The 27788-nt window shown below is 42.3% G+C and overlaps 1 protein-coding gene across 4 annotated transcripts; it reads right to left on the bottom strand.

The window, feature by feature from the left end:
* anxa11a (annexin A11a) lies at positions 1-27604 on the bottom strand. Of its 4 annotated transcripts, none has more exons than XM_055928962.1 (15): positions 27330-27603; positions 11469-11731; positions 10849-10937; positions 10116-10331; positions 9751-9838; positions 6284-6378; positions 5657-5770; positions 5367-5457; positions 5158-5237; positions 3341-3397; positions 3048-3141; positions 2198-2293; positions 685-707; positions 330-452; positions 1-181 (listed from the first exon to the last, which is right to left on the bottom strand). In XM_055928962.1, the coding sequence occupies exons 2-15, from the start codon at positions 11719-11721 to the stop codon at positions 122-124; spliced, it is 1479 nt and encodes a 492-aa protein (XP_055784937.1). In that variant the 5' UTR covers positions 11722-11731; positions 27330-27603; the 3' UTR covers positions 1-121. The 4 variants fall into 4 exon arrangements, 3 of the variants coding, with proteins under 3 accessions (XP_055784937.1, XP_055784928.1, XP_055784947.1); XM_055928953.1 differs by having other exon boundaries at positions 685-743; positions 27330-27602; XM_055928972.1 differs by lacking the exon at positions 10116-10331 and having other exon boundaries at positions 685-743; positions 27330-27602.
* Between the last annotated feature and the right edge of the window lie 184 nt (positions 27605-27788).

Genomic DNA, 27788 nt, shown 5'->3' on the forward strand with positions numbered 1-27788 from the left:
ATATATATATATATATATATATATATATTACTATTATAGGCTAGTCAGTAAATGGGTATATATGTAAACATTGGAGATATAGTGTGGGGCACGTCCTGTAAAGAAAGCTGACATGGTTCCTCTAGTCGCTCCCTCCACACAGCTTTAACAGCAGTTTCTTATAGTCCCCTGAAGTGTCTCCCTGTCATAGACAACAACAAACACATCAACAAACTAGTTCAGAACATCATACTAGAATGCCTAACCTGCTCTATAGCAGTAGCATTACTGGAGGTACTGGTGTGTGTATGTGTGTTTGAATTTGTGTAGTGATGAGGAGAGATACTTACAGAGATGTCTGTGTAGAGCGACTTGCCATATGTCTTGGCGTATTCCTGACGGATATCCAACATGTCCACCTCAGAACGGGTCACCATTATCCGAATCAGGGTTTTGTCCTTGGTCCCGGCCCCCTGAGAAAACACGCACACACACTGGACCTTAGCACTTATTTAAAGAGTACAGTTATCAGAAGCAATTACTGTAATAACAATGTAATTTCATTGGGACTGGGAAAGTGAAAATGTAGTGAGTGTAAACAGTGTTCACTTATCAGTCGTGGACAGTTTTGTTGTTCTGTATGTTCAGTATGTTGTAATCAGTCCAGACAGACAGACATACAGACAGAAACGGGGCGTGTCTTACCTTCATGGCCTTGTAAAGTCTCTCTGCAAAGTAAGCGGGTGTGTTCTTAATACACTTGACTGGAACACGGAGAGAGCAGAGGGTTAGAATTAACCTTAGTAGGCGGGCGCTAGTCTTCGGAGGGAGGGACTGATAACATGGTCCAGTCTTTTTGTGCTACAATGCCAACTCCTAGTCAGTCATTGTCATGCCAAATGTTTAGCTTGAAAATGAAAGCTATTGAGTTTGCAAGAGCACAAACAGACTTGAGACAAGGTGACTGATACCGTGTGTTGAAGGAAACTCTCAAAAACAAACAAAGCTAACGGTTAAAAATAATATGAAGGGATAAAACTGAAAAGATTGTCAAGTCATATCTGAAACCGAAACTTGAAAATACTCTGAGTGTACAAAACATAACAAATATTGAGTTGCACCATCCCCTTTTGCTCGCAGAACAGTCTCAATTCGTCAAGGCATGGACTCTACAAGGTGTCAAAAGTGTTCCACAGGGCTGCTGGCCCATGTTGACACCAATGTTTCCAACAGTTGTGTCAAATTGGTTGGATGGCCTTTGGGTGGTGGACTATTCTTGATACACACGGGAAACTGTTAAGCGTGAAAAACCCAGCAGTGTTGCAGTTCTTGACACAAATTGATGTGCCTGGCACCTACTACCATACCCCTTTCAAAAGCCCTTAAATATTCCATCTTGGACATTTACCCTCTGAAGGGCACACATACACAATCCATGTCTCAATTGTCTCAAGGCCTAAAAATCCTTCTTAACCTGTCTCCTCCCCTTCATCAAAACTGATTGAAGTGGATTTAACAGGAGACATCAATAAGGGATCACAGCTTTCACCTGGATTCACCTGGTCAGTCTATATCATGGAAAGAGTACATAATGTTTTGTATACTCAGTGTATATGAAAATATACGAATGTAGTTTAATAAACACAGTCAGAAGCGTGAAATACATTTTTAAACATCACATCAACATGACTTCTGTACGGACAAACATCATGCATAATGGAACAAGCAAACAACACATCATTACTATGAAGTGTGTATGGAGAATGAGCATCTCTTGATACAAGGTCAGAGAACAACAACGATGCCATCCAGTCAAAATAATCTAAAAGCATGTTACTGTACCATTAACCGGAGCAACGATAGCCAAGTGAAGGAAAACAACAACAATTACTCATTCAGACAGCAACAGTGTAACAACTCACATATTGTTATAGCATCTTCTATAACATATTTTCACAATAAGAATGAGTAAGCTATGGGTGTTAACACATTCGGCTTAAAAATAAATTCCCAGCTACTGTTAAGTCAAACCCCATACAGTAATTGGGTGGAACAATTGTTCAAGGTTTTTTTGGGTAATCCCCTACACATACATCTGGGTATTCCACTCTGTGTGTGTGTTGTTATGGGTGTGACATAGAGTGTTAGTATGTGTTTGCGTAGAGACGTGTAGGTGTGACCTGCATGGGTGTGTGTTCACCAAAAGGTGTCCTCTTACCCACGGCCACCATTCCACTCTCCAGGTCTCCAGACATTTCTCTGTCGATGCTCTTCTCTAGATCTCTGCCACACATCTGCTGATACTCATGGAACACTGCACATATGCACGCACACGGGCACACACACACACACACACACACACACGGATAAGGTAGTGGCAAAAGCTATGAATCAAGATGAGTGGACAGCACCAGACGACTGATATTTCATATACACTCAGTGGCCATCTAGTACCGGGTCAGACCCCTTTTGCCTCCAGAACAGCCTGAATTCCTTTTTTGTAGCTGATAGGAACGCAGTGTGGTCGTCTGCTGCAATAGCCCATCCGTGACAGGGATTGACAAGTTGTGCGTTCTGCACACCACTGTTGTACTGCACCGTTATTTGCCTGTTTGTGGCCAGCATGCTAGCTTGCACGATTCTTGACATTCTCCTTCGACCTCTCATCAACAAGCTGTTTTCACCCACAGGACTTCCGCTGACTGGATGTTTTTTGTTTGTCGCACAGTTCTCTGTCAACCCTAGACACTGTCGTGCGTGAAAAGCCCAGGAGGGCAGCCGTTTCTGAGATACTGGAACCGGTGCGCCTGACACTGAAGACCATACTACGCTCAAAGTCGTTTAGGTCACTAGTTATGCCCATTCTACCGTAGATTCGAACAGTAACTGAATGCGTCGATGCCTGTCTGCCTGCTTGCTTTATATAGCAAGCCACGGCCACGTTACTCACCGTCTGAAGGAGTGAACCATATTCGTGAACGGGTGGTGTACCTAATAAACTGGCAGTGTACATTTAATTGATATTTGACTTCTGTTGTCACAGTACCATTGCTCTCCCCTGTAGTTACCTGCTCTGAGGTGGGGTTTGCTCCTGGAGCACAGGATGGCATTGAACTTGGACTCATCTGTTCCCACCTTGTTCTCTCCAGCAGCATACAGGGCCTGGACAGAGGGCACACAATTGATACACACAGGCATCTTTCAATGAGTAGGTAGAGATTTAAAATATGCCTTGTAGGGTCCTGAGTTTTTCCTGCTCAAATTTAATGAAAAACACCTGTCCCTAAGTATGTTGAAGACACAATACAGTATGTAGATTAGACAACACAAGGTTCATTATAGATAAGAAATGGCAATTTACCTGGGCATCTTGTTTGGCTACAGAGATGTCCACTGTTTCTCTTTCATCTCGATTACCCTGAGAGCACAAACACAACACATAATCAGGGCCGGCTGCAGGCATAGGCAACATAAGCGATCGCTTAGGGACCCCGACTGGAACTGTTGAGAGTTAGAATGGTAGAATACTCAACGTGCAAGTTAGACATTTGGTTGTGCATCAGCAGTTTTTCTCTTGTTTTTTCAGTCACAGACAGTCACTCAATTAACCATGTCAGCTAACAATTAGGTTAGTAAATTAGTCCAGCCAGTTATCTAAACCTTGTAGTGTTAATGGCTGAATACTGATCGAGCACGCAGGCCCCTGACCTCCAGGGGGCCCCATTGATTTTGTTAGTCACTCTCACTCAGATATCACTAACATGGCATAAGTTATGGCAAAATGTGTAGAATTGCAGGAAATTTGCTTTAAAACTTCAAAAAGGTATCTCTGCCACATGGCACAATGAGTAGAATTGTATGAAATTTGTTACAAAACCGCACAAATGTATCTCTGAATTGCATGAGTAGAATTGCATGAAATGTGTTATAAAATTGCAAAAATACCTCACTGCCCCATGGCAAAATATGTATAACCTGAGAAAGCTTGCATTAAAACTGCAACATTTTCTCTACACCCCATGGCAAAATTTTTAGAGTTGCAGGAAATGTACTTTAAAATAGCATTTTTCTCTCTGCCGTCAAGAGGGGGGCACTCAATTATTTTGCCTCTGTCTCCTAGAGATGAACGTACCTTGGTGTAAAAAGTTCAAATCAATCCCAGAACAACAGCAAAGGACCTTGTGAAGATGCTGGAGGAAACAGGTACAAAAATATCTATATCCACAGTACAACGAGTCCTATATCGACATATCCTGAAAGGCTGCTCCAAAACCGCCATAAAAAAGCCAGACTACAGTTTGCAACTGCACTTTGGGACAAAGATCGTACTTTTTTGAGAAATATCCTCTGGTCTGATGAAATAAAAATAGAACTGTTTGCCATAATGACCATGGTTATGTTTGGAGGATTAAGAACTTGCAAGCCGAAGTACAGCATCATGTTGTGGGGGTGCTTTGCTGCAGGAGGGACTGGTGCACTTCACAAAACAGATAGCATCATGAGGGAGAAAAAATATGTGGATATATTGAAGCAACATCTCAAGACATCAGTCAGGAACTTAAAGCTTGGTTGCAAATGGGTCTTCCAAATGGACAATTGACCCCAAGCATACTTCCAAAGATGTGAAAAATGGTTTAAGGACAACAAAGTCAAGGTATTGGAGTGGCCATCACAAAGCCCTGACCTCATCCTATAGAAGATTTGTGGGCAGAACTGAAAAAGCGTGTGCGAGCAAGAAGGCCTACAAACCTGACTCAGTTACACCAGCTCTGTCAGGAGGAATGGGCCAAAATTCACCCAACTTATTGTGGGAAGCTTGTGGAAGGCTACCCGAAACATTTGACCCAAGTTAAACAATTTAAAGGCAATGCTACCAAATACTAATTGAGTGTATGTAAACTTCAGACCCACTGGGAATGTGATGAAAGAAATAAAAGCTGAAATAAATCACTCTCTACTATTATTTGGACATTTCACATTCTTAAAATAAAGTGGTGATCCTAACTGACCTAAGACAGGGAATTTTTTACTAGGATTCAATGTCAGGAATTGTGAAAAACTGAGTTTAAAAGTATTTGGCTAAGGTGTATGTAAACCTCCGACTTCAACTGTATGTACTGTATGTATATGTATTTCTAATGTATACATTATTCTACATCTATGGGACATAGGCTGTACCTGGGCCAGAGAGATGAGGAGTCTACGGAAGTGTCCTGAGGTGTCCCCACTAATGGCATCTTCCAGTGACTTCTTATTCTCTGAAATAACACACACAGCTTTCTTACACAGCACAGTACAGAGCAGTACACTTCTCATATTTATTTCAAAGGTTTTTACCTCAACGCTATCTGTAGTCCCTGTAGTGTGTGTCTACCTGAGGAACTTACCTGTTTTGTAGACCATGCTGATCTCTCTGATCTCTGCGTTGGAGCGAGAGGACAGGATCTCTATCAGACAAGCCTCGTCTGTCCCTGCACCCTGTCAGAACATACAGTAGAGAACAGTTGGTAGGTTTACGACATGAGTATTACTATTTCTCTGTTCATTAAACTAGTTTAGCTAGTTTAGCTAGTCAAACACAAAACAAAAACATTCCACTTCTTTGCACGTACGAACGCAAACACACACGCTAAGAGAGAATATCCATGTCAGTGATTATAAAAACCCTTTCACAAACCTTAATGGCATCTTTGAGTTCGTATGCATCAAGCTGGGCTGGGGTCTTCAACATGGCCAGCACCAGCTTCTCAAAGTTCCCTGACAGCTCTGACTTCAGATCCTTAACCAGATCCTAGGAAGGTAAGGGGATACAAGCTTGGTATAATTCAATGCTAACCAAGTAATTATTGAGTTGGGCTGGTGCTCAGCGGTACAGAGAACAAGCACTTTCACTGTTCTATAACTTGAATATCGGCACCGTCATTTTCTGTACTGCTTGAGTACTGGCACCTCTTTTAGAATATTGGCTGTAAAATATGATAAGTAACGGCAAATATATAGAAAGAGTACCGGCACCCAAAATGAGTGGCGGGACCTACTTCAGTCCACTTGAAGCATTAATGCTATCTGTGTTCAACTGCTGTGCCATGTGTGTTCCGAGTACTGCTCTAATGGGGTCTGAGGGAATCAAGTCCTCCAGCTACGTCGTTTACTGGAAGAACCATCAGCTGCTGTTAGATATACCCTCTGACCCTCACTTATACAGATCATTGTATGATGCTGTAACACTCATTATATTCATTTGTTCCATAATAACTCAACTTAGATAAATAAGGTATCACGTTTTTAAATGTAACTGTATTACCTTTCCGTAGGAAGTTTTGAAGGCCGCGAGCATGGGAACACGCTGTATGTTTGAGCGACTCCCTAGCAGGTCTATGATGGCCTGTTCATCAGTACCTGTAGAACAAGTTCCCTGTCAGAACACATATTCAAAACTGCCCATCCATTTCCCTTCATGAGTTTATAACATATTTTTTTTTACTAGTATAGCTCAGCAAATATCATTACCAGGTCTTCATACATAATTAAGTCATTCAAAGATTGAGGCTCAATGATAGAAGGCAATGTAATTGCTAGTGTTGAATTTACCTATCCATTCCTTTCAGATCTACACAAGTGCGTATTGTATAAGGTTACTGACAAGGGGTTGTTTCTGCACAGGGCATATTCTCTCGTGACATCTGGCCATTAAGCATGTAATATTTGTTTCTGGTTCCAAGATTAGATAGGGCTTAATGTATGCTCGGCCCTTATTTATGTGCTCTCTGACACCTGGAGTTGTTAGACAGGAGACAATGCCAAAGGACTAGTCAGCCCTTCCCCCCTCTGAGGGGCCAAAATGTTTCTCTCTGTTACAGTATTCAGAAGACTGACTATTGAATGTGATTGAATAATACTATAGTATCCATGTTTGGTATATATCTGAAACGTGTTCACTGAGGATAACACTGATGCTAAATATGTGCATGTATGATCTCTGTGGTTATTTGTATCTGTACAGGGAGAAATCTGAATTACTATATGGAAAAAGGTTTTATGGTCCTCTCAGGAATTCTGTCATATTTACACTGGTCTCATCCCCCACAGAAGCATTTAAATGCTGTGACACCCTGCGGAGATTGGGCCTTGGTGGTCAGGTTACACTGTAAACTATGTATCGTTTGATTGATCAAAGGTGATTGGTTCTGGGTTGAAAGGATACACCTTCAGATGTTATAAATGAAATTAAATGCCTTTGTTCTGTCTCTTATCCTGTATCCAGTCCATGGAGGAAGGTTGTATGATCAATTCTCATTTCCTCAGCTTCTAGGCCTCTGGCTAATAAGCATCTCCTTGTCCATGCTTTGCCTTGTAAGTTAACCTTAGAATCTACACTACCGGCCAAAAGTTTTAGAACACCTACTCATTCAAGGGCTTTTATTTATTTTTAATATTTTCTACATTGTAGAATAATAGTGAAGACATCAAAACTATGAAATAACACATATGGAATCATGTAGTAACCGAAAGTGTTAAACAAATCAAAATATATTTTATATTTGAGATTTTTCAAATAGCCACCCTTTGCCTTGATGACAGTTTGCACGATCTTGGCATTCTCTCAATCAGCTTCATGAGATAGTCACCTGGAATGCTTTTCAATTAACAGGTGTGCCTCCTTAAAAGTTAATTTGTGGAATTTATTTTCTTTTTAATGCGTTTGAGCCAATCAGTTGTGTTGTGACAAGGTAGGGGGATATACAGAAAATAGCCCTGGTAATAATAAAAGACCAAGTCCATATTATGGCAAGAACAGGTCAAATAAGCAAAGAGAAACAACAGTCCATCATTACTTTAAAACACGAAGGTCAGTCAATACGGAAAACTTTGAAAGAACTTTGAAAGTTCCTTCAAGTGCAGTCGTATAAACCATCAAGCGCTATGATGTCTCTCATGAGGACCGCCACAGGAATGGAAGACCCAGAGTTATCTCTGCTGCAGAGTATCATTTCATTAGAGTTACCTGCCTCAGAAATTGCAGCCCAAATAAATGCTTCACAGAGTTCAAGTAACAGACATCTCAACATCAACTGTTCAGAGGAGACTGCGTGAATCAGGCATTCATGGTCGAATTGTTGCAAAGAAACCACTACGAAAGGACACCAATATGAAGAAGAGACTTGCTTGGGCCAAGAAATACGAGCAATGGACATTAGACCAGTGGAAATGTGTCCTTTGGTCTGGAGTCCAAATTGGAGATTTTTGGTTCCAGCCGCTGTGTCTTTGTGAGACGCGGTGTGGGTGAACGGATGATCTCTGCATGTGTATTTCCCACCGTAAAGCATGAAGGAGGAGGTGATACGGTGTGGGGGTGCTTTTCTGGTGACACTGTCTGTGATTTATTTAGAATTCAAGGCATACTTAACCAGCATGGCTACCACAGCATTCTGCAGGAATACGCCATCCCATCTGGTTTGGGCTTAGTGGGACTATCATTTGTTTTTCAACAGGACAATAACCCAACACACTGTGGGCTGTGTTAGAGCTATTTTACCAAGAAGGAGAGTGATGGAGTGCTGCATCAGATGACCTGGCCTCCACAATCCCCCGACCTCAACCAAATTTAGATGGTTTGGGATGAGTTGGACCTCAGAGTGAAGGAAAAGCAGCTAACAAGTGCTCAGCATATGTGGGAACTCCTTCAAGACTGTTGGAAAAGCATTCCAGGTGAAGCTGGTTGAGAGAATCCCAAGATTGTGCAAAGCTGTCATCAAGGCAAAGGGTGGCTATTTAAAAAAAATTGAATAGAAAATATATTTTGATTTGCTTAACACTGTTTTAGTTACTACATGATTCCATATGTGTTATTTCATAGTTTTGATGTCTTCACTATTATTCTACAATGTAGTAAATAGTAAAAAATAAAGAAAAACCCTTGAATGAGTAGCTTCCCATGACCATTCCTTAGTCAGCTTAACGCATTATACTCGATTGCACATGGTTTAACTATAGTCTTTTGCATATGGCTAATTTTCTTTATGAGTTAGATAAACATTTTATTGGCCAATTGCTTAGTCTTATTACGAGTCGCATGTGAGGTATTTATAATATCATACACACTGTATATACAAATGTCAAATATTGCTGGCCAGTACACTAACTCAATCACTGGACCAATGTATAAAAGGTTAGGGGCTGTTTCTGGACAGGGTCTAACTCACTCACTAGACTCCAGTATAAGGGGCTAGGGGTTGTTTCTGGACAAGGTCTAACTCACTCACGAGACTCCAGTATAAGGGGCTAGGGGCTGTTTCTGGACAGGGTCTAACTCACTCACTAGACTCCAGCATAAGGGGCTAGGGGTTGTTTCTGGACAAGGTCTAACTCACTCACTAGACTCCAGTATAAGGGGCTAGGGGTTGTTTCTGGACAGGGTCTAACTCACTCACTAGACTCCAGCATAAGGGGCTAGGGGCTGTTTCTGGACAGGGTCTAACTCACTCACTAGACTCCAGTATAAGGGGCTAGGGGTTGTTTCTGGACAAGGTCTAACTCACTCACTAGACTCCAGTATAAGGGGCTAGGGGTTGTTTCTGGACAGGGTCTAACTCACTCACTAGACTCCAGTATAAGGGGCTAGGGGTTGTTTCTGGACAAGGTCTAACTCACTCACTAGACTCCAGTATAAGGGGCTAGGGGCTGTTTCTGGACAGGGTCTAACTCACTCACTAGACTCCAGTATAAGGGGCTAGGGGTTGTTTCTGGACAGGGTCTATTTAACCAACTCACCAAAGCCCTTCATGGCTTTCCTCAGAACCTCCACATCTCTCAGTGGGTCTGCTCCCGGATGATCCTTGATGCTTCCCCGGAATCCTCTCTGAAAGAAAAGGGAATTAATCCGGAATGTAACCTGATTGCTTTACACTGTCAGTGTTATTTACCAGTAAAAATCCTGGCAAAATCTCTTGTAATTGACATCTCAAGAAGAGTAAGAAAAAAATAGAAGCCCAATCATTATTAGTGCCAAACATTTAGGTATTCAGTTTAAACCCTTGGATAAAGTATGGACCCTCAACCAGATGTATGCCTGTCCTAAAATGGAATTTTGAAGAACTATTGTCACAATAGGGTTAAATCTTCCCAGTGTATCTTACATTGATGGCAGGAGAGACTGGAATGGCTCCACCTCCAGGCATGGACGGGTTGGGCGACGGGGCTTGAGGGTACACTGGCATGGGCTGATTCGGCGCTGGTCCTCCTCCGTAACCAGGCATGGAGGGGTTGGGTGAGGGTGCCCGTGGGTAGCCAGGCATGGGCTGGCCTGGATAGCCCATGCCTGGGCCTTGAGGCTGGGGCATCTGTCCTCCTGGCTGGGGGTACATACCATAGGGCTGTTGGTTAGGGGGCTGGGGGGCAGGGTGGGGGTATCCACCAGAGGTGAACATGGCTGCGGAGATCGGGTTGGCATGTGATTGGAGCAGAAGTGGGCATCCAATAAAATGTGCAGGAAGCTGATTGGTTTCAATTAATCTGCCAGCAAAGCTGTTTTGTAGATAATCAATTATGTATTATAGATGTTGATTAAACATCTGCTTTAGTTTTTTTAATAAAGAGAAAATAAAAGGCAATGCAAAAAAGGATTACAACAGTGAAAGAGAAGGTTGCAGCAAATTATTATGTTTTTGAAGCACTATCTGAGATAACAAACATGAGCTACATTATTTTAGTCATGCGAGGGAGACTATTAAGGAAGGTTAACAAGAGAGCTGCAACATAGATAGATATGAGAAAAAGATGACCTGGGTAAAAAGTCTTATCGGTCAATAATTGGGTTGTGATTTGGGGGGGGGGGGGGCGGGTTGTACTGTATTTTCATGCCAGACTTACCATGGCTGGGAGATTGCCTGCGTTGAATCCAGGGTTGGACAGATTATCAAGACCAAAGGTGGGGAAACCAGCACCACCTCCCCAACTATCTGTAACAGATGACATAGATGGGCATGCCACTAAACTGTTTATGGCAAATCACTGACAAATTGCTATGTACTATTACTACTGTTTTACAACAGTTTGGACAGTTTTGCTTTGATGTTGTGGTTGTATATGATTGTAGTCAACCAATCAAGTAATTGATTAATCAATCAATCAATACATCCTTCAATCAGCTGTTACCAGAAACCAAAGGATAATTGTTCTGTTTTAAATAGAAATAGAAAGTGCTTAAACTTCATACTAGAGAAGTTTTAACAAATATCTGGTATTGCTGCTAGGGCAGAGAGGTAAAGAAATGGGTCAGTATTAAATTGGCTTTGGACTAGCAATAAACACACTTGCCAATTCTAGTCAGCAGAATGATACTCAGGGCACACAGAATGGGAGTACTATGTCAGTTACAAGTTGGTCTGTGAGTGTTGTCTCAGCACAGCGGAGGTTGTTAAGAGAATAAAACATATAAAACATGCTGCATGTGCATATATTAGGCATGATCTGTTGTCCTGAGGCCTTACCTGCTGGGGGTATGGCTGGGTACCCTCCAGCTCCAGGCTGTGGTGGATAGCCACCTGCTTGAGGGGGATAGCCACCTGCCTGGGGTGGGTAACCTCCTGCCTGGGGTGGGTAACCTCCTGCCTGGGGTGGATAACCTCCTGCCTGGGGTGGATAACCTCCGGCTTGGGGTGGATAGCCTCCGGCTTGGGGTGGGTAACCTCCTGCCTGGGGCGGATAGCCTCCGGCTTGAGCGGGGTATCCTGGATAACTCATGGTTTATGGTCTGAAATAAGGAAAAATATCTAAATATAAGGCCTATTTTTTATATGTAAATGCATTCTGTTTGGAGTTTTTCTGTTCCGGGTTAGGTTATGATGACAGGAAAATGCAGTGGGCCACTCCCCTCTCCATGGAGTTTAGCTGGGGAGAAGAAACATGGCTAAATTCCTCAGGATGACCCATTAAGCAGGAATGAATCGTGGTTTCCTTAGCTGATGGTTTAATTTTTAACATGATCAATTTATGGGTAACTGTGTATAAATGGAACAACTACATACCGGTACAAGAAACTGAGTATTTTCCTGAAGTTTACAAAAATAAACTCAGGAATAATATTTTTGGGACACATACAGTGCCTTCAGAAAGTATTAATACCCCTTAACTTATTCCACATTTTGTTGTGTAACAGCTGGAATTCAAAATACATTTTTTTTTTCACCCATCTACAGACAATACCCCATAATGACAAAGTGAAAACACTTTTTTTTTACATTTCTGCACATTTCTTGAAAATTAAATACAAAAATCTCTCATTTACATAAGTATTCACACCCCTGAGTCAATACATGTTAGAATCACCTTTGGCAGCGATTACAGCTGTGAGTCTAAGATTTTCACACCTGGATTGTAAAATATTTGCACATTATTATTATTATTTTTTAATTCTTCAAACTCTGTCAAGTTGGTTGTTGATCATTGCTAGATGACCATTTTCAAGTCTTGCCATAGATTTAAGCCAATTTAAGTCAAAACTACAACTGCTGAAAGGTGTTCCTCTCCCAGTATCTGTTGGAAAGCAGACTGAAACAGGTTTTTCTGAAGGATTTTGCCTATGCTTAGTTCCATTCCGTTTTTTTTAATCCTAAAAAAACTCCCTAGTCCTTGCTTATGACAAGCATATCCTCCATAACATGACGCAGTCACCACCATGCTTGAAAATATGAAGAATGGTACTCAGTGATGCGTTGTGTTGGATTTGCCACAAACATAATGCTTTGTATTTAGGACTTAAAGTAAATTTCTTTGCCACATTATTTGCAGTTTTACTTTAGTTCCTTATTGCAAACAGGATACATGTTTTGGTATATTTTTTATTCTGTACAGGCTTCCTTCTTTTCACTCTGTCATTTAGGTTAGTATTGTTGAGTAATTACAATGTTGTTAATTTTTATTTTTATTTTTTTTATCCCCTTTTCTCCCCAATTTTCGTGGTATCCAATCGCTAGTAATTACTATCTTGTCTCATCGCTACAACTCCCGTACGGGCTCGGGAGAGACGAAGGTCGAAAGCCACGCGTCCTCCGAAGCACAAGCCAACCAAGCTGCACTGCTTCTTAACACAGCGCGCCTCCAACCCGGAAGCCAGCCGCACCAAAGTGTCGGAGGAAACACCATGCACCTGGCACCCTTGGTTAGCGCGCACTGCGCCCGGCCCGCCACAGGTGTCGCTGGAGCGCGATGAGACAAGGATATCCCTACCGGCCAAACCCCCCCTAACCCGGACGACGCTAGCCCAATTGTGCGTCGCCCCACGGACCTCCCGGTCGCGGCCGGCTGCGACAGAGCCTGGGCGCGAACACAGAGACTCTGGTGGCGCAGCTAGCACTGCGATGCAGTGCCCTAGACCACTGCGCCACCCGGGAGGCTCAATGTTGTTAATTTGTCCTCAGTTTTCTCCTATCACAGCCATTGAACTCTGCAACTGTTTTAAAGTCACCATTGGCCTCATGGTGAAATCCCTGAGCGGTTTCCTTCGTCTCCAGCAACTGAGTTAGGATGGACGCCTGTATCTTTGTAGTGACTGGGTGTATTGACACACCATCCAAAGTGTAATTATTAACTTCATGCTCAAAGGGATATTCAATGTCTGCTTTTTTTTGTTTTTACCCATCTACCAATAGGTGCCCTTCTTTGAGAGGCATTGGAAACCCTCCATCCCTCATCTTTGTGGTTAAATCTGTGTTTGAAATTCACTGCTCGACTGTGGGACCTTACAGATAATTGTAAGGGGGGGTGGTCTGGGGGATTTACCCCAGAATATTTTAGATACATTTTTCCTACAATTCTACACTGTTTAACAGTGGGAATCCATTTTTATGAAGAGAACACAACAATTTAAATAAATTACACTATATATACAGGGTATGTGGACACCCTTTCAAATGAGTGGATTCGGCTATTTCAGTCACACCCGTTGCTGACAGGTGTTTAAAATCGAGCACACAGCCATGCAATCTCCATAGACAAACAAACATTGGCAGTAAAATGGCCTTACTGAAGAGCTCAGTGACTTCCCACCTTTCCAACAAGTCAGTTCGTAAAATGTGTGCCCTGCTAGAGCTGCCCCAGTCAACTGTAAGTGCTGTTATCATGAAGTGGAAACGTCTTGGAGCAACAACAGCTCAGCTGCAAAGTGGTAGGCCACACAAGCTTGGTTGTTGAAGCGTTGGTTATACATTTATTGCATCTGAGCTCCTAGAATGTGCGGCTCTCCTTTTCTTTTTCAAGTGTTCTACTCCAGCACCTCGCATAAACTGGTGTGCATTTCTTTCGTCTCCAGGACACACAAGCTCACAGAACGGGACAGTCGAGTGCTGAAGCATCTGTCCTCAGTTGCAACACTCACTACAGAGTTCCAAACAGACTATGGAAACAACATCAGCACAAGAACTGTTCATCGGGAGCTTCATAAAATGGGTTGCCATGGCTGAGCAGACGCACACACAAGCCTAAAATCCCCATGCACAATGTCAAGAGTCAGCTGGAGGGGTGTAAAGCTCGCTGACATTGGACTCTGGAGCAATGGAAACACCTTCTCTGGAGTGATGAATCACGCTTCACCATCTGGCAGTCCGACGGACAAATCTGGGTTTGGAGGATGCCAGTAGAACGCTACCTACCCCAATGCATAGTGCCAAATGTAAAGTTTGTTGGAGGAGGAATAATGGTCTGGGGCCATTTTTCATGGTTCAGGCTAGGCCCCTAAGTTCCAGTGAAGGGAAATCTTAACACTACAGCATACAATAACATTCTGGACGATTCTGTGCTTCCAACTTTGTAGCAACAGTTTGGGTTAGGCCCTTTCCCATTTCAGCATGACTATGTCCCCATGCACAATGCAAGGTCCATACAAAAATTATTTGTCAACAATTGGCTCAGCTTCTTCTGGGTTAGGGGAGGGTTTGGCCCGCCGGGATGTCCTTGTCCCATCGCGCTTCAGCAACTCCTTGTGGCATGCCGGGCGCATATAAGCTGACTTCCGTCGCCAGCTGTACGGTATTTCCTCTGACACATTGGTGCGGCTGACTTCTGGGTTAAGCGAGCAGTGTGTCAAGAAGCAGTGCGGTTTGGCAGGGTCGTGTTTCGGAGGATGCATGGCTCTCGACCTTTGCCTTTCCCGAGTCCGTACGGCAGTCGCAGCGATGGGACGAGACTGTAACTACCAATTGGATATCACAACAACAACAAAAAATAATTAATAAATGATTTGTTAAGATTACTGTGGAAGAACTTGACTGGCCTGTACAGAGCCCGGACCTCAACCCTGGCTGAATGTAACAAAGTCCCGCGAGCAATGTTACAATATCTAGAGGAAAGCCTTCCCAGAAGTGTGGAGGCTGTTATAGCAGCAAGGGGGGACCAACTCCACATTAATGCCCATGTTTTTGGAATGAGATGTTCAACAAGAAGGTGTCCACATACTTTTGGTCATGTTGAAAACGTGTTTTGATGATGAGATGACTAATCTATTCCCTTCCCTGAAAATCCCACCCCCATTAATTAATTGACAGGTCTAAAACCCTACCAACCCTGTCACAAACATACCACCCCGTTCCCTGAAAATCCCACCCATCGTGATCAATTGACCAGTCTGAAACCCTACTGACTCTGTGACTCTCACAAATATCCTGCCCCTGCCCTGACAGTACCACCAACAGTGATCAATTGACAGGCCAAACTGTTAAGAATGTGGCCAGGATAACGCATAACAATGAGGAAATGAAATTGGAAATGTGAGGAATAATATTGTTTTACCCAATAAGGATTTGAATTGTGTACTTGGTAGGTTAAAAAGCATTGTTAAATTGCACATTAAGTTTTCATATTCTTTCTATCACAAATAATGCTATCACAATTACAAATGTGAACTTTGATAGTGGTTCACACCAGTTACAAATGTGAACTGTCAACTTGAAAATGCAAACTGGAGCATTAAAAATGTGGTCTTTGATTATGTTCACATAAAAATAATATAACGTATTATTATTATTATTGCACATGCTCTGCGGTTTTGAGGCCGGTTGAGCGTACTGCCAAATTCTCTAAAATGACATTGAACGCGGCTTATGGTGGATAAATGAACATTAAATTCTCTGGCAACAGCTCTGGCGGACAATCCTGCAGTCAGCATTTAACTAAGTCAGTTAAGAACAAATTCTTATTTACAATGACGGCCTACAGGGGAACAGTGGGTTAACTGCCTTGTTCAGGGGCAGAACGACATATTTTTACCTTGTCTGCTCTGGGATTCAATCCAACAACCTTCCAGTTACTGGCCCAACGCTCTAATCACTAGGATACCTGCCGCCCCAGATTGCTCCCTCAAAACTTGAGACATCTGTGGCATTGTGACAAAACTGCAAATTTGAGTGGCCTTTTATTGTCCCCAGCACAAGGGGCACCTGTGTAATGATAATGTTTAATCAGCTTCTTGATATGTCACACCTGACAGGTGGATGGATTATTTTGGCAAAGAAGATGTAGCGATTGTCATCTGGAGAAGGAGAGGAGGACCAAGGTGCAGCGTGGTAAGTGGTCATATTTTTTTTATAAAATATGAAAACACTTGACAAACAACAAAAACGACAAACGAACAGTCCTGAAAGGTTAAACAAAACACTAAACAGGAAATAACCACCCACAAACAAAAGTGGGAAAACAGGCTACCTAAATATGGCTCCCAATCAGAGACAACGATAGACAGCTGCCTCTGATTGGGAACCACACCAGGCCAAACACACAGAAACAGAAAACCTAGACCTACAACATAGAATACCCAGACATAGAATACCCACCCACATCACACCCTGACCAAACTTAAAATAGAAACATACAAAGCAATCTACGATCAGGGCATGACAGAAGAAATGCTCAATAACAGAGATCTTAACAAACTTGTGCACAAAATTTGAGAGACATTTCTGAGATCTTTTATTTCAGCTCATGAAACATGGGACCAACACTTTACATGTTGCCTTTAGATTTTTGTTCAGTGTATATTGCCAAGTTATCATTAGCCTACTCATTGTGTAACTATTACTACTTGTATTACGTATTTTACTTTTCTATAAATTCTCTATTTCTTTCTCCCTGCATTGTTGGGAACGGACGAAAGTAAGCATTTCACTGTTAGTCCACACCTGTTGTTTACAAAGCATAAACAGGAATACAATTTGATTTGTAACCGCGATTCGGCCATGGTGCACTGCTGAGCTCGCATATGGGGCTCAGCCAGGACCATTACCTTTGTAACTGCATAAAAACATTTTACCAATGTGATTTAACCGATTGAAGTTGGAAAATAGACGGCAAGAAATGCCGTATAGTGTTAAATGCCTGTAAACCGCTTGTGGAGGAAAATTACACTTTTATACTTTTTAAATATACCACAACGTTGTTGAATAGTAGTTTCTGATTGGCTAGAAGGGAATTCAATAATGGACATTAAAACCAGATAACGGGACAGTTGGAAAAGTTATCGGGACACCTTGCAATCATGAAGCAATATGCGCCTACACATACATGCAGACCTTACTTGCTACAACGTTATAGAAAGCTTAACCAACAACTACACAAGCTGAAATTATATACATTGTAAACGCTGGGCCAACGAGGAACAAAAACGTATCGATTTGTTTTTGCAGAGACCATCGATTGATGACCTAACGTGGTGAGTGATGAACATGAATGTCTCTGGTCCCTCAAGTGATGAACATGAATGTCTCTGGTCCCTCAAGTGATGAACATGAATGTCTCTGGTCCCTCAAGTGATGAACATGAATGTCTCTGGTCCCTCAAGTGGCTCTATGCTGTCAAATCCTTCCACATGTTTCTAGTTTGACCAGCTGTTTTCAAGAACGGGCGTACTCCATTATTTCCAAGGCAATGTACAGAACGTCGGCGTTTATGCCTTACATTTCATATTGCTTCTAGGCTAGCATTTGATTTCCAACAGTGATGGTTTGTATAAACTTTGCTCTCTGCCTGTCTGACCTCGGAAACAATATTTCACTTTTGAAATTCGATCTCGCCCCAGTAACGTTACAGAGAATGCTGTGCCCGAACGAGATAAACTTTTCTGATTCAGGTGAAATCATGCAACAATATTATCATATATGCAATTGAATGTAAATAAAAACCTATGAAAACAGACACAAATTTAGCGTTTACTGCCTTTCCAACTGTAGAGTTTGTAACTTTAGTTGGCTAAGTGAGAAGACGTTAGCCAGCCTGCTGCATAGCAACCAATGATTTTGCACAGATTAAAGTATTTGTTTTTTTTGTCCACAGATGGAAGGATGAAATAGTATAGATTTGCAGCCAACATTGCATAACGCATTACAGGCATCACAAGCATAGCTATGTAAATTATGTGACAGTGAAGCTTTTGTGATTGGACAGTAAGCATTCTGGCGATTGACAGAAAGCAGGACGCACTACAGGCATTACAAGCATAGCTATGTAAATTAAGTGACTTTTGCATTCTAGGCATTGTTCTTGACCCTGATTCAAACGGGCTATTTTGGCACAGTGTTTCAGAGGCTATGAGTCGGTGATACCCCTGCTCCGGAGCTGGGCCAGCTAACCCTGGGTTGGTGCTAGCCCACTTTAGAATGTGCAAGTGTGAACACTCGATTAACCCCGGGCTAAAATCTCTCTTTGGCAATGGAGGCTCTTAGCCCTTGGCTGGTAAAGTGTGAACACGCCTTGAATTTGCTCGTGGTGCACACAGTTCAAATGATATGTAACACCATTGGACCAACACCATAGGACATGAAACAATTATACAAATTTAACAGCAGCACAACAAAATATATAATTGTATTTTGCAGTTGCCGTTTCAATTTAAACACCAGTGGTGCATCTAGTGATTTCTAACTGCACTGAACCAAATCAGTGGTGCACTGGAGCAAAGCAAAACTTTGAGTGGGCAAAAACATTAATCTTGAGGTGACTGGGGAGTGGGTGCAAAATACAATCTGTTGATTGTTATATCATATATAAAATTCACATATCTATTTTAATACAGACTAGCTCAAAACATTGCTAATAATTGAAAATGACAAATTACCCAATGGATCATGATCATTTTCTGGTAAAAAATGTGGAATGCCAGAACATACATTTGCACCCCTATTTTGAAAGTGGGGTGTTTGCTGCATTGCTCAGACACCTACAGTGGCAATAAAAAGTATGTGAACCCTTTGGAATTATCTGGATTTCTGCATAAATTGGTCATAAAATTAGATCTGTTCTTCATCTAAGTCACAACAACTGACAAACACAGTCTGCTTAAACTAATAACACACAAATTATATTGAATACATCATTTAAACATTCACAGTGTAGGTTGGAAAAAGTATGTGAACCCCAAGGCTAATGACTTCTCCAAAAGATAATTGGAGTCAGGAGTCAGCTAACCTGGAGTACAATCATTGAGACGAGATTGGAGATGTTGGTTAGAGCTGCTCTGCCCTATAAAAAACACTCACAAAATGTGAGTTTGCTATTCACAAGAAGCATTGCCTGATGTGAACCATGCCTCGGACTAAATATATCTCAGAAGACCCAAGAATAAGAATTGTTGACTTGCATAAAGCTGGAAAGGGTTACACAAGTATCTCTAAAAGCCTTGATGTTCATTAGTCCACGGTAAGACAAATTGTCTATAAATGGAGAAAGTTCAGCACTGTTGTTACTCTCCCTATGTAACAGTATAACTTTACGCCGTCCCCTCGCCCCGACACGGGCGCGAACCAGGGACCCTCTGCACACATCAACAACTGACACCCACGAAGCATCGTTACCCATCGCTCCACAAAAGCCGCGGCCCTTGCAGAGCAAGGGGCAACCCTACTTAATGTCTCAGAGCAAGTGACGTAACTGATTGAAATGCTACTAGCGCGTACCCGCTAACTAGCTGGCCATTTCACATCCGTTACACCTAGGAGTGGCTTTCCTGCAAAGAAGACTGCAAGAACACAGCACAGAATGCTCAATGAGGTTAAGAAGAATCCTAGAGTGTCAGCTAAAGACTTACAGAAATCCCTGGAACATGCTAACATCTCTGTTGACGAGTCTATGATACCTAAAACACTAAACATGAATGGTGTTCATGGGAGGAAACCACGAAAGAAGCCACTGCTGTCTAAAATAAACATTGCTGCACGTCTGAAGTTCGCAAAATAACATCTAGATGTTCCACAGCGCTACTGGCAAAATATTCTGTGGAGAGATGAAACTAAAGTTGAGTTGTTTGGAAGGAACACACAACGTGTGGAGAAAAAAAAGGCACAGCACACCAACATCAAAGTCTCATCCCAACTGTAAAGTATGGTGAAAGGGGCATCATGGTTTGGGGCTGCTTTGCTGCCACAGGGCCTGGACAGCTTGCTATCATCGACAGAAAAACTAATTCCCAAGTTTATCAAGACATTTTGCAGGAGAATGTTATTGTATGTGTCCACCAATTGAAGCTCAAAGAAGTTGGGTGATGCAACAGGACAATGACCCAAAACACAGAATTAAATGAACAACAGAATGGCTTCAACAGAAGAAAATATGCCTTCTGGAGTGGCCCAATCAGAGTCCTGACCTCAACCCGATTGAGATGCTGTGGCATGACCTCAAGATAGTGGTTCACACCAGACATCCCAAGAATATTGCTGAACTGAAACAGTTTTGTGGATGGTTCAAAATCCCCCTTCCTAAGAAGGGCTTTATAAATACATTTGATTTGATTTAAAAGTTATAGAATGTTCAGATAGTCATATCTGTACTACACCATACATTTGTCTGTCAGATAGAATAGGGAATCATGTCAGCTCTATTCATTCTATTTCATGTCACTGACTACACCCAAGGTGTGCCAACATAAAAAGCACATCCAGTACAAAGTTCAGCAGGGGTGTCAAACTAATTTTATAGTATAATATTTATGGATTTAAGGACTACATAACTGTTATTACACCGTCACCCATTTAATCTACATTCTTAGAAAAAAAGTGCTATCTATAACAAAAAGGGTATTTTGGCTGTTCCCATAGGAGAACCTTTTAATTAACCCCTTTTGGGTTCCATGTAGAACCCTTTCCACAGAGGGTTCTACATGAAACCCAAAAGAGTTCAACTTGGACCCAAAAAGGGTTCTCTTATGTGGACAGTCACAGAACCATTTTTGTCTAGGAGTGTACCGTACGCACACAAGTCTTAGACCACAGCCTAAAATGAAACTAAGAGAGAAAGCACCAAAGACTCAAGCAATCAACCATGCTTCTCATTTATCTAACCTATCTACAACTAATCCTAACTTCAACACATTAATACTAATTTCAATGCATTTCTCTTTCTCCTATCAGTGGCCTGAGGCCTATAGATTTCAAGTAAACAAGCACCAGTGTAATACAGGAGTGAAATTGTGACACAAAGACATCAACATAAGAAACCAAAGCATTTGACCAGGACACAAGCTCAGCATACTCACCAAAGCCCATAGGCTATTAACATCCTGTATAATAATCAAACCACAAATCAATATGGCAAATACAGCCTAAATTAAGAAACAGGCTACCAACTGGAACACAATCGCTCTGATATATTAGAATGAAATGTGGCACCTTTCTATTGATCAAACGTAAGGAACGTTACACATGTATACAGATCGGTGTATAAATATAAGTAGCCATATGGGATCCATATGTGTAAGGCCCTGTAAAGCACACAAATGTTTGCTGGACGAATGGGAGTAGGTCTTGTGCTGAAGTGTGTGGGCATATTCCTCATGTTCAATATAGAGGTTGACCGATTAGGGCCGATTTCATAACAATCGGTAATCGGCCTTTTTGGATGCCGATTACATTGCAATCCACGAGGAGACTGCGTGACAGGCTGACCACCTGCTACGCGAGTGCAGCATCAAAAGGGCCTTGTGGCTGCAAGGAGCCAAGGTAAGTTGCTCGCTAGCATTAAACTTATCTTATAAAAAAAACTATCAATCTAAACATAATAACTACACATGGTTGATGATATTACTAGGTTAACTAGCTTGTTCTGCGTTGCATATAATCAATGCCTTTTAATTTATCATCGAATCACAGCCTACTTCAAGTTGATGATCAAAAGCGCATTTGCAAAAAAAGCACAATCGTTGCAAACAAGTACCTAACCATAAACATCAATACCTTTCTTAAAATCAATTCACAAGGATATTTTTTTAAAAACCCTTATATGTAGTTAAAATTAATTAATGTTAGCAGGCAATATTAACTCGGGAAATTGTGTCACTTCTCTTGCGTTCAGTGCAAGCAGAGTCAGGGTATATGCAGGAGTTTGGGCCGCCTGGCTCGTTGCGAAATGGTGAAAGTCCATTTATTCCTAACAAAGACCGTAATGAATTTCCCATAATTTAACATAATGACATAACATTGAAGGTTGTGCAATGTAACAGCAATATTTAGACTTAAGGTTTCCACCCATTCTATAAAATACGGAACGGTTCTGTATTTCACTGAAAGAATAAACTTTGTGTTTTCGAAATTATAGTTTCCGGATTTGACCATATTAATGACCAAAGGATCGTATTTCTGTGTGTTTATTATAATTAAGTATATGATTTGATATTTGATAGAGCAGTCTGACTGAGCGGTGGTAGGCAGCAGCAGGCTCGTAAGCATTCATTCAAATAGCAGCTCTTAGCAATGCTGGGATGCACAGCGCTTTTTATGACTTCAAGCCTATCAACTCCCGAGATTAGGCTGGCAATACTAAAGTGCCGATAATAACATCCAATAGTCAAAGGTATATGAAATACAAATGGTATAGAGATAAATAGTCCTATAATAACTACAACCTAAAACTTCTCAACTGGGAATATTGAAGACTCATGTTAAAAGTAACCACCAGCTTTCATATGGCCAAGCTTTCCACCTGGCTACCCCTATACCGGTCAACAGCACTGCACCACCCACAGCAACTCGCCCAAGCCTTCCCCATTTCTCCTTTTCCCAAATACAGTCAGCTGATGTTTTGAAAGAGCTGACAATTCTGGACCCCTACAAATCAGCCGGGCTAGACAATCTGGACCCTTTCTTTCTAAAAGTATCTGCCGAAATTGTTGCAACCCCTATTACTAGCCTGTTCAACCTCTCTTTCGTGTCGTCTGAGATTCCCAAAGATTGGAAAGCAGCTGCAGTCATCCCCCTCTCCAAAGGGGTTTACACTCTTGACCCAAACTGCTACAGACCTATATCTATCCTACCCTGCCTTTCTGAGATCTTCGAAAGCCAAGTCAACAAACAGATTACCGACCATTTCGAATCCCACCGTACCTTCTCCGCTATGCAATCTGGTTTCAGAGCTGGTCATGGGTGCACCTCAGCCGCGCTCAAGGTCCTAAACGATATCCTAACCGCCATCAATAAGAAACAATACTGTGCAGCCGTATTCATTGACCTGGCCAAGGCTTTCGACTCTGTCAATCACCACATTCTTATCGGCAGACTCAACAGCCTTGGTTTCCCAAATGATTGCCTCGCCTGGTTCACCAACTACTTCTCTGATAGAGTTCAGTGTGTCAAATCGGAGGGCCTGTTGTCCGGGCCTCTGGCAGTCTCTATGGGGATGCCACAGGGTTCAATTCTTGGACCGACTCTCTTCTCTGTATACATCAATGATGTCGCTCTTGCTGCTGGTGAGTCTCTGATCCACCTCTACGCAGACGACACCATTCTGTATACTTCTGGCCCTTCTTTGGACACTGTGTTAACTAACCTCCAGACGAGCTTTAATGCATACAACTCTCCTTCCGTGGCCTCCAATTGCTCTTAAATACAAGTAAAACTAAATGCATGCTCTTCAACCGATCGCTGCCTGCACCTGCCCGCCCGTCCAACATCACTACTCTGGACGGTTCTGACTTAGAATAAAACATAATAAACATCTCCAATCCAAAGTTAAATCTAGAATTGGCTTCCTATTTCGCAACAAAGCATCCTTCACTCATGCTGCCAAACATACCCTTGTAAAACTGACCATCCTACCGATCCTCAACTTCGGCGATGTCATTTACAAAATAGCCTCCAAAACCCTACTCAATAAATTGGATGCAGTCTATCACAGTGCCATCCGTTTTGTCACCAAAGCCCCATATACTACCCACCACTGCGACCTCTATACTCTCGTTGGTTGGCCCTCGCTTCATACTCGTCGCCAAACCGACTGGCTCCAGGTCATCTACAAGACCCTGCTAGGTAAAGTCCCCCCTTATCTCAGCTCGCTGGTCACCATAGCAGCACCCACCCGTAGCACGCGCTCCAGCAGGTATACCTCTCTGGTCACCCCCAAAACCAATTCTTCCTTTGGCCGCCTCTCCTTCCAGTTCTCTGCTGCCAATGACTGGAACGAACTACAAAAATCTCTGAAACTGGAAACACTTATCTCCCTCACTAGCTTTAAGCACCAGCTGTCAGAGCAGCTCACAGATTACTGCACCTGTACATAGCCCATCTATAATTTAGCCCAAACAACTACCTCTCCTCCTACTGTATTTATTTATTTATCTTGCTTCTTTGCACCCCAGTATTTCTACATGCACATTCATCTTCTGCACATTCTACCATTCCAGTGTTTAATTGCTATATTGTAATTACTTTGCCACCATGGCCTATTTATTGCCTTACCTACCTTATCCTACCTCATTTGCACATGCTGTATATAGACTTTTTCTACTGTATTATTGATTGTATATTTGATTATTCCAGGTGTGTTGTTGTATGTGTCGAACTGCTTTGCTTTATCTTGGCCAGGTTGCAGTTGCAAATAAGAATTTGTTCTCAACTAGCCTACCTGGTTAAATAAAGGTTAAATAAAAATGTTTAAAAACTACCTTTCAACATGGAATAAATAAGAGAATAGCCTAGGCCGGCGCTTATAATAAAGCTTTGGGAATAGCCTATGTAACAGTATAGCTTCCGTCCTTCTCTTAGCCTCTACATGAGCTTAAACCAGGAACCCTCTACACACATCGACGACAGTCACCCTCGAAGCACCGTTACCCTTAGCCCCACAAAAGCCGCCGAGCAAGGGAAACAACTACTTCAAGTTCTCAGGGCGAGTGACGTCACCAATTTAAACGATATTAGTGCGCACCCCGCTAACTATCTAGCCATTTCACACAGTTTACATTCACCCCCCTTTTGACCTCCTCCTTCTCCGCAGCAACCAGTGATCCGGGTCAACAGCATCAATGTAACATTATAGCGCGACCGGGAGGTCCGTGGGGCGACGCACAATTGGCATAGCGTCGTCCGGGTTAGGGAGGGTTTGGCCGGTAGGGATATCCTTGTCTCATCGCGCTCCAGCGACTCCTGTGGCGGGCCGGGCGCAGGGCGCGCCAACCAAGGGGGCCAGGTACACGGTGTTTCCTCCGACACATTGGTGCGGCTGGCTTCCGGGTTGGAGGCGCGCTGTGTTAAGAAGCAGTACGGCTGGTTGGGTTGTGCTTCGGAGGACGCATGGCTTTCGACCTTCGTCTCTCCCGAGCCCGTACGGGAGTTGTAGCGATGAGACAAGGTAGTAATTACTAGCGATTGGATACCACGAAAATTGGGGAGAAAATGGGATAAAAAAATAATAATAATAATAATAAAAAAAATGTAACATTATAGCTCTCGCCCCTACCTGGGCAATGGGTAACGATGCTTCAAAGGTGACTGTTGTCTATGTGTGCAGAGGGAGCCTGGTTTGAGCCCAGGTTGGGGCGAGAAGAGGGACGGAAGTGAAACTGTTACACCTACACTGCACTGTGACCGAATAACAGCAACTCAAGATAGACTGAAGCTAAATAGTGTTTATATTTTATAAGTCAATACCGAAACCATGCGAAAATAAAGTTACACCCCTAGACTTTTTATGCATGAAGTAGCCAGGTTAACTTCAATTTCACACTTTAAGTTTTAATTTTGCTACATTGTCAAGGTTCCGCACTAGGCCTACTAACGTAAACTCACCCCATTCCGTACAAATGTCCGCAACCGCTACATTCAAACGAGGCTACAAAGAAAACTAATGGGACTGTAGCGACTGTGTTGACTTCATAATCGGGGGTGTGAACTAGGTTTCTATTCAAGTGTTGATCGACATGGTAATGGCTCTATAGCAGGGGTGTCAAACTCATTCCATGGAGGGCCTAGTGTCTGCAGGTTTTTGGTTTTTCCTTTCAATAAAGCCCTAGACAACCAGGTGTGGGGAGTTCCTAACTAATTAGTGATGTTAATTCATCAATCAAGTACAAGGGAGGAGCGAAAACCCGCAGACACTCGGCCCCCCGTGGAATGAGTTTGACACCTGTGCTCTATAGTATTGGAGAAAAGTTGAAAAAACGGACCCTCCGTTACATCGTGACGTGTCATGTCGTAACGTACAGTACGCATAAAGCAACTATTTCTGTCTTACAATCTCTCTCCACCAGGTGTAGCACTTCTCTCATTGTTTAAAAACAAGAAATGGACAGTGACTGGGGTAAGAGGGATACCTAGTAATTTTTTGCGTCATCATTGCATGCGATCATCATTCTCAAAGCCGCTGTTTACTTCTAAGATCACTTTAGCACTGCCCTAAACCCAATTCAAATTCGACACAAACCTTCAAATAGGTATGTAATGACACATTATATAAACTCTTGATAGTGTTTTATTTACATTTTAGAGGTGATAAGTTGGACAGATCGAGTGAAAAAAAGCAATTTTCCCACACAACATCTCTCCTTCTCACTATCACGCATTAGTTTCGCTTACCCACCCGCCATTTTTAAAAAGACCTGACGGGGCTCATTACCTGCTTGAATTATGCAGAAACGGGCAGCGTTTAGGTCATGTAATTGATAATGTTGGAGAGGGGAGAAATTGTGCTTTACAATGGTATTGACATTACAGTTGATCTGAAAGTATTACGTTTTTGGGGCGCTAAAATAAGGGCAATTGTACGGACCAAGGCGATGTACGAGTTTACGTTAATCGGAAGAAGAAAAGCAAATTTACCGAAGCCGCCTGTCGTTGTCAGGCAAATTACTCAAACATACATTTCAAGTTCTAGAACTAACCATAGGCCTAGCCTACTTTATCATGTTCTCAGTGCAATGAGACATTTTGTTATATTGTGTATAGCCTTCGCGCAAGAAGGCTCGCTAGTAGAGAAATTAATGTATCCAAGCGATGTGTCAAAAACGCGAAAAATGTATTATGCACTATCGCTACTGGAAACGATTGATATATTATAGCTAGTTCAGCTTCGATTTAAGCAAAACATGCATTTAGTTTGTCACTTACTTTTGGTTTGCTAGACGTCTCTTCCTGCCGCGCTGGTCTATCTTTCAAGCTCAGTCCCTGTATGTATATAACGAAGGTGGGTGGGACTCCTCATACTTTCCAACGCAGTCTCTCATTAATTACTGCACAGTGGTAACACTGGTGCACTATTGAATGTACAAACGTATGACAGTTACGTGTTAGGTGAATCATCGAGATAGGGAAAAAGTGACAAATGATGACACATTTGCTCAGTCATATGCATATAATGCAATGAGAGGCCACCAGAGAAGAGACGCCGCCTCAACAAGAGGGTTGACAAACATGTCGAGTAGTTTTGATATCGCGTGTTTGTCTTCAGTTTTTGCTAGAATTTGACTACGATAGCTTCTTGTCAGGGCCGGAAATTAATATCTTTCATTTCTACCAGACACTTTAAAAAAAATCTGCCACTTATGAAATCTGTTATACGCTTTATAA

Source organism: Salvelinus fontinalis, chromosome 1, assembly GCF_029448725.1.
Source record: "Salvelinus fontinalis isolate EN_2023a chromosome 1, ASM2944872v1, whole genome shotgun sequence".
NCBI lineage: Eukaryota > Metazoa > Chordata > Actinopteri > Salmoniformes > Salmonidae > Salvelinus > Salvelinus fontinalis.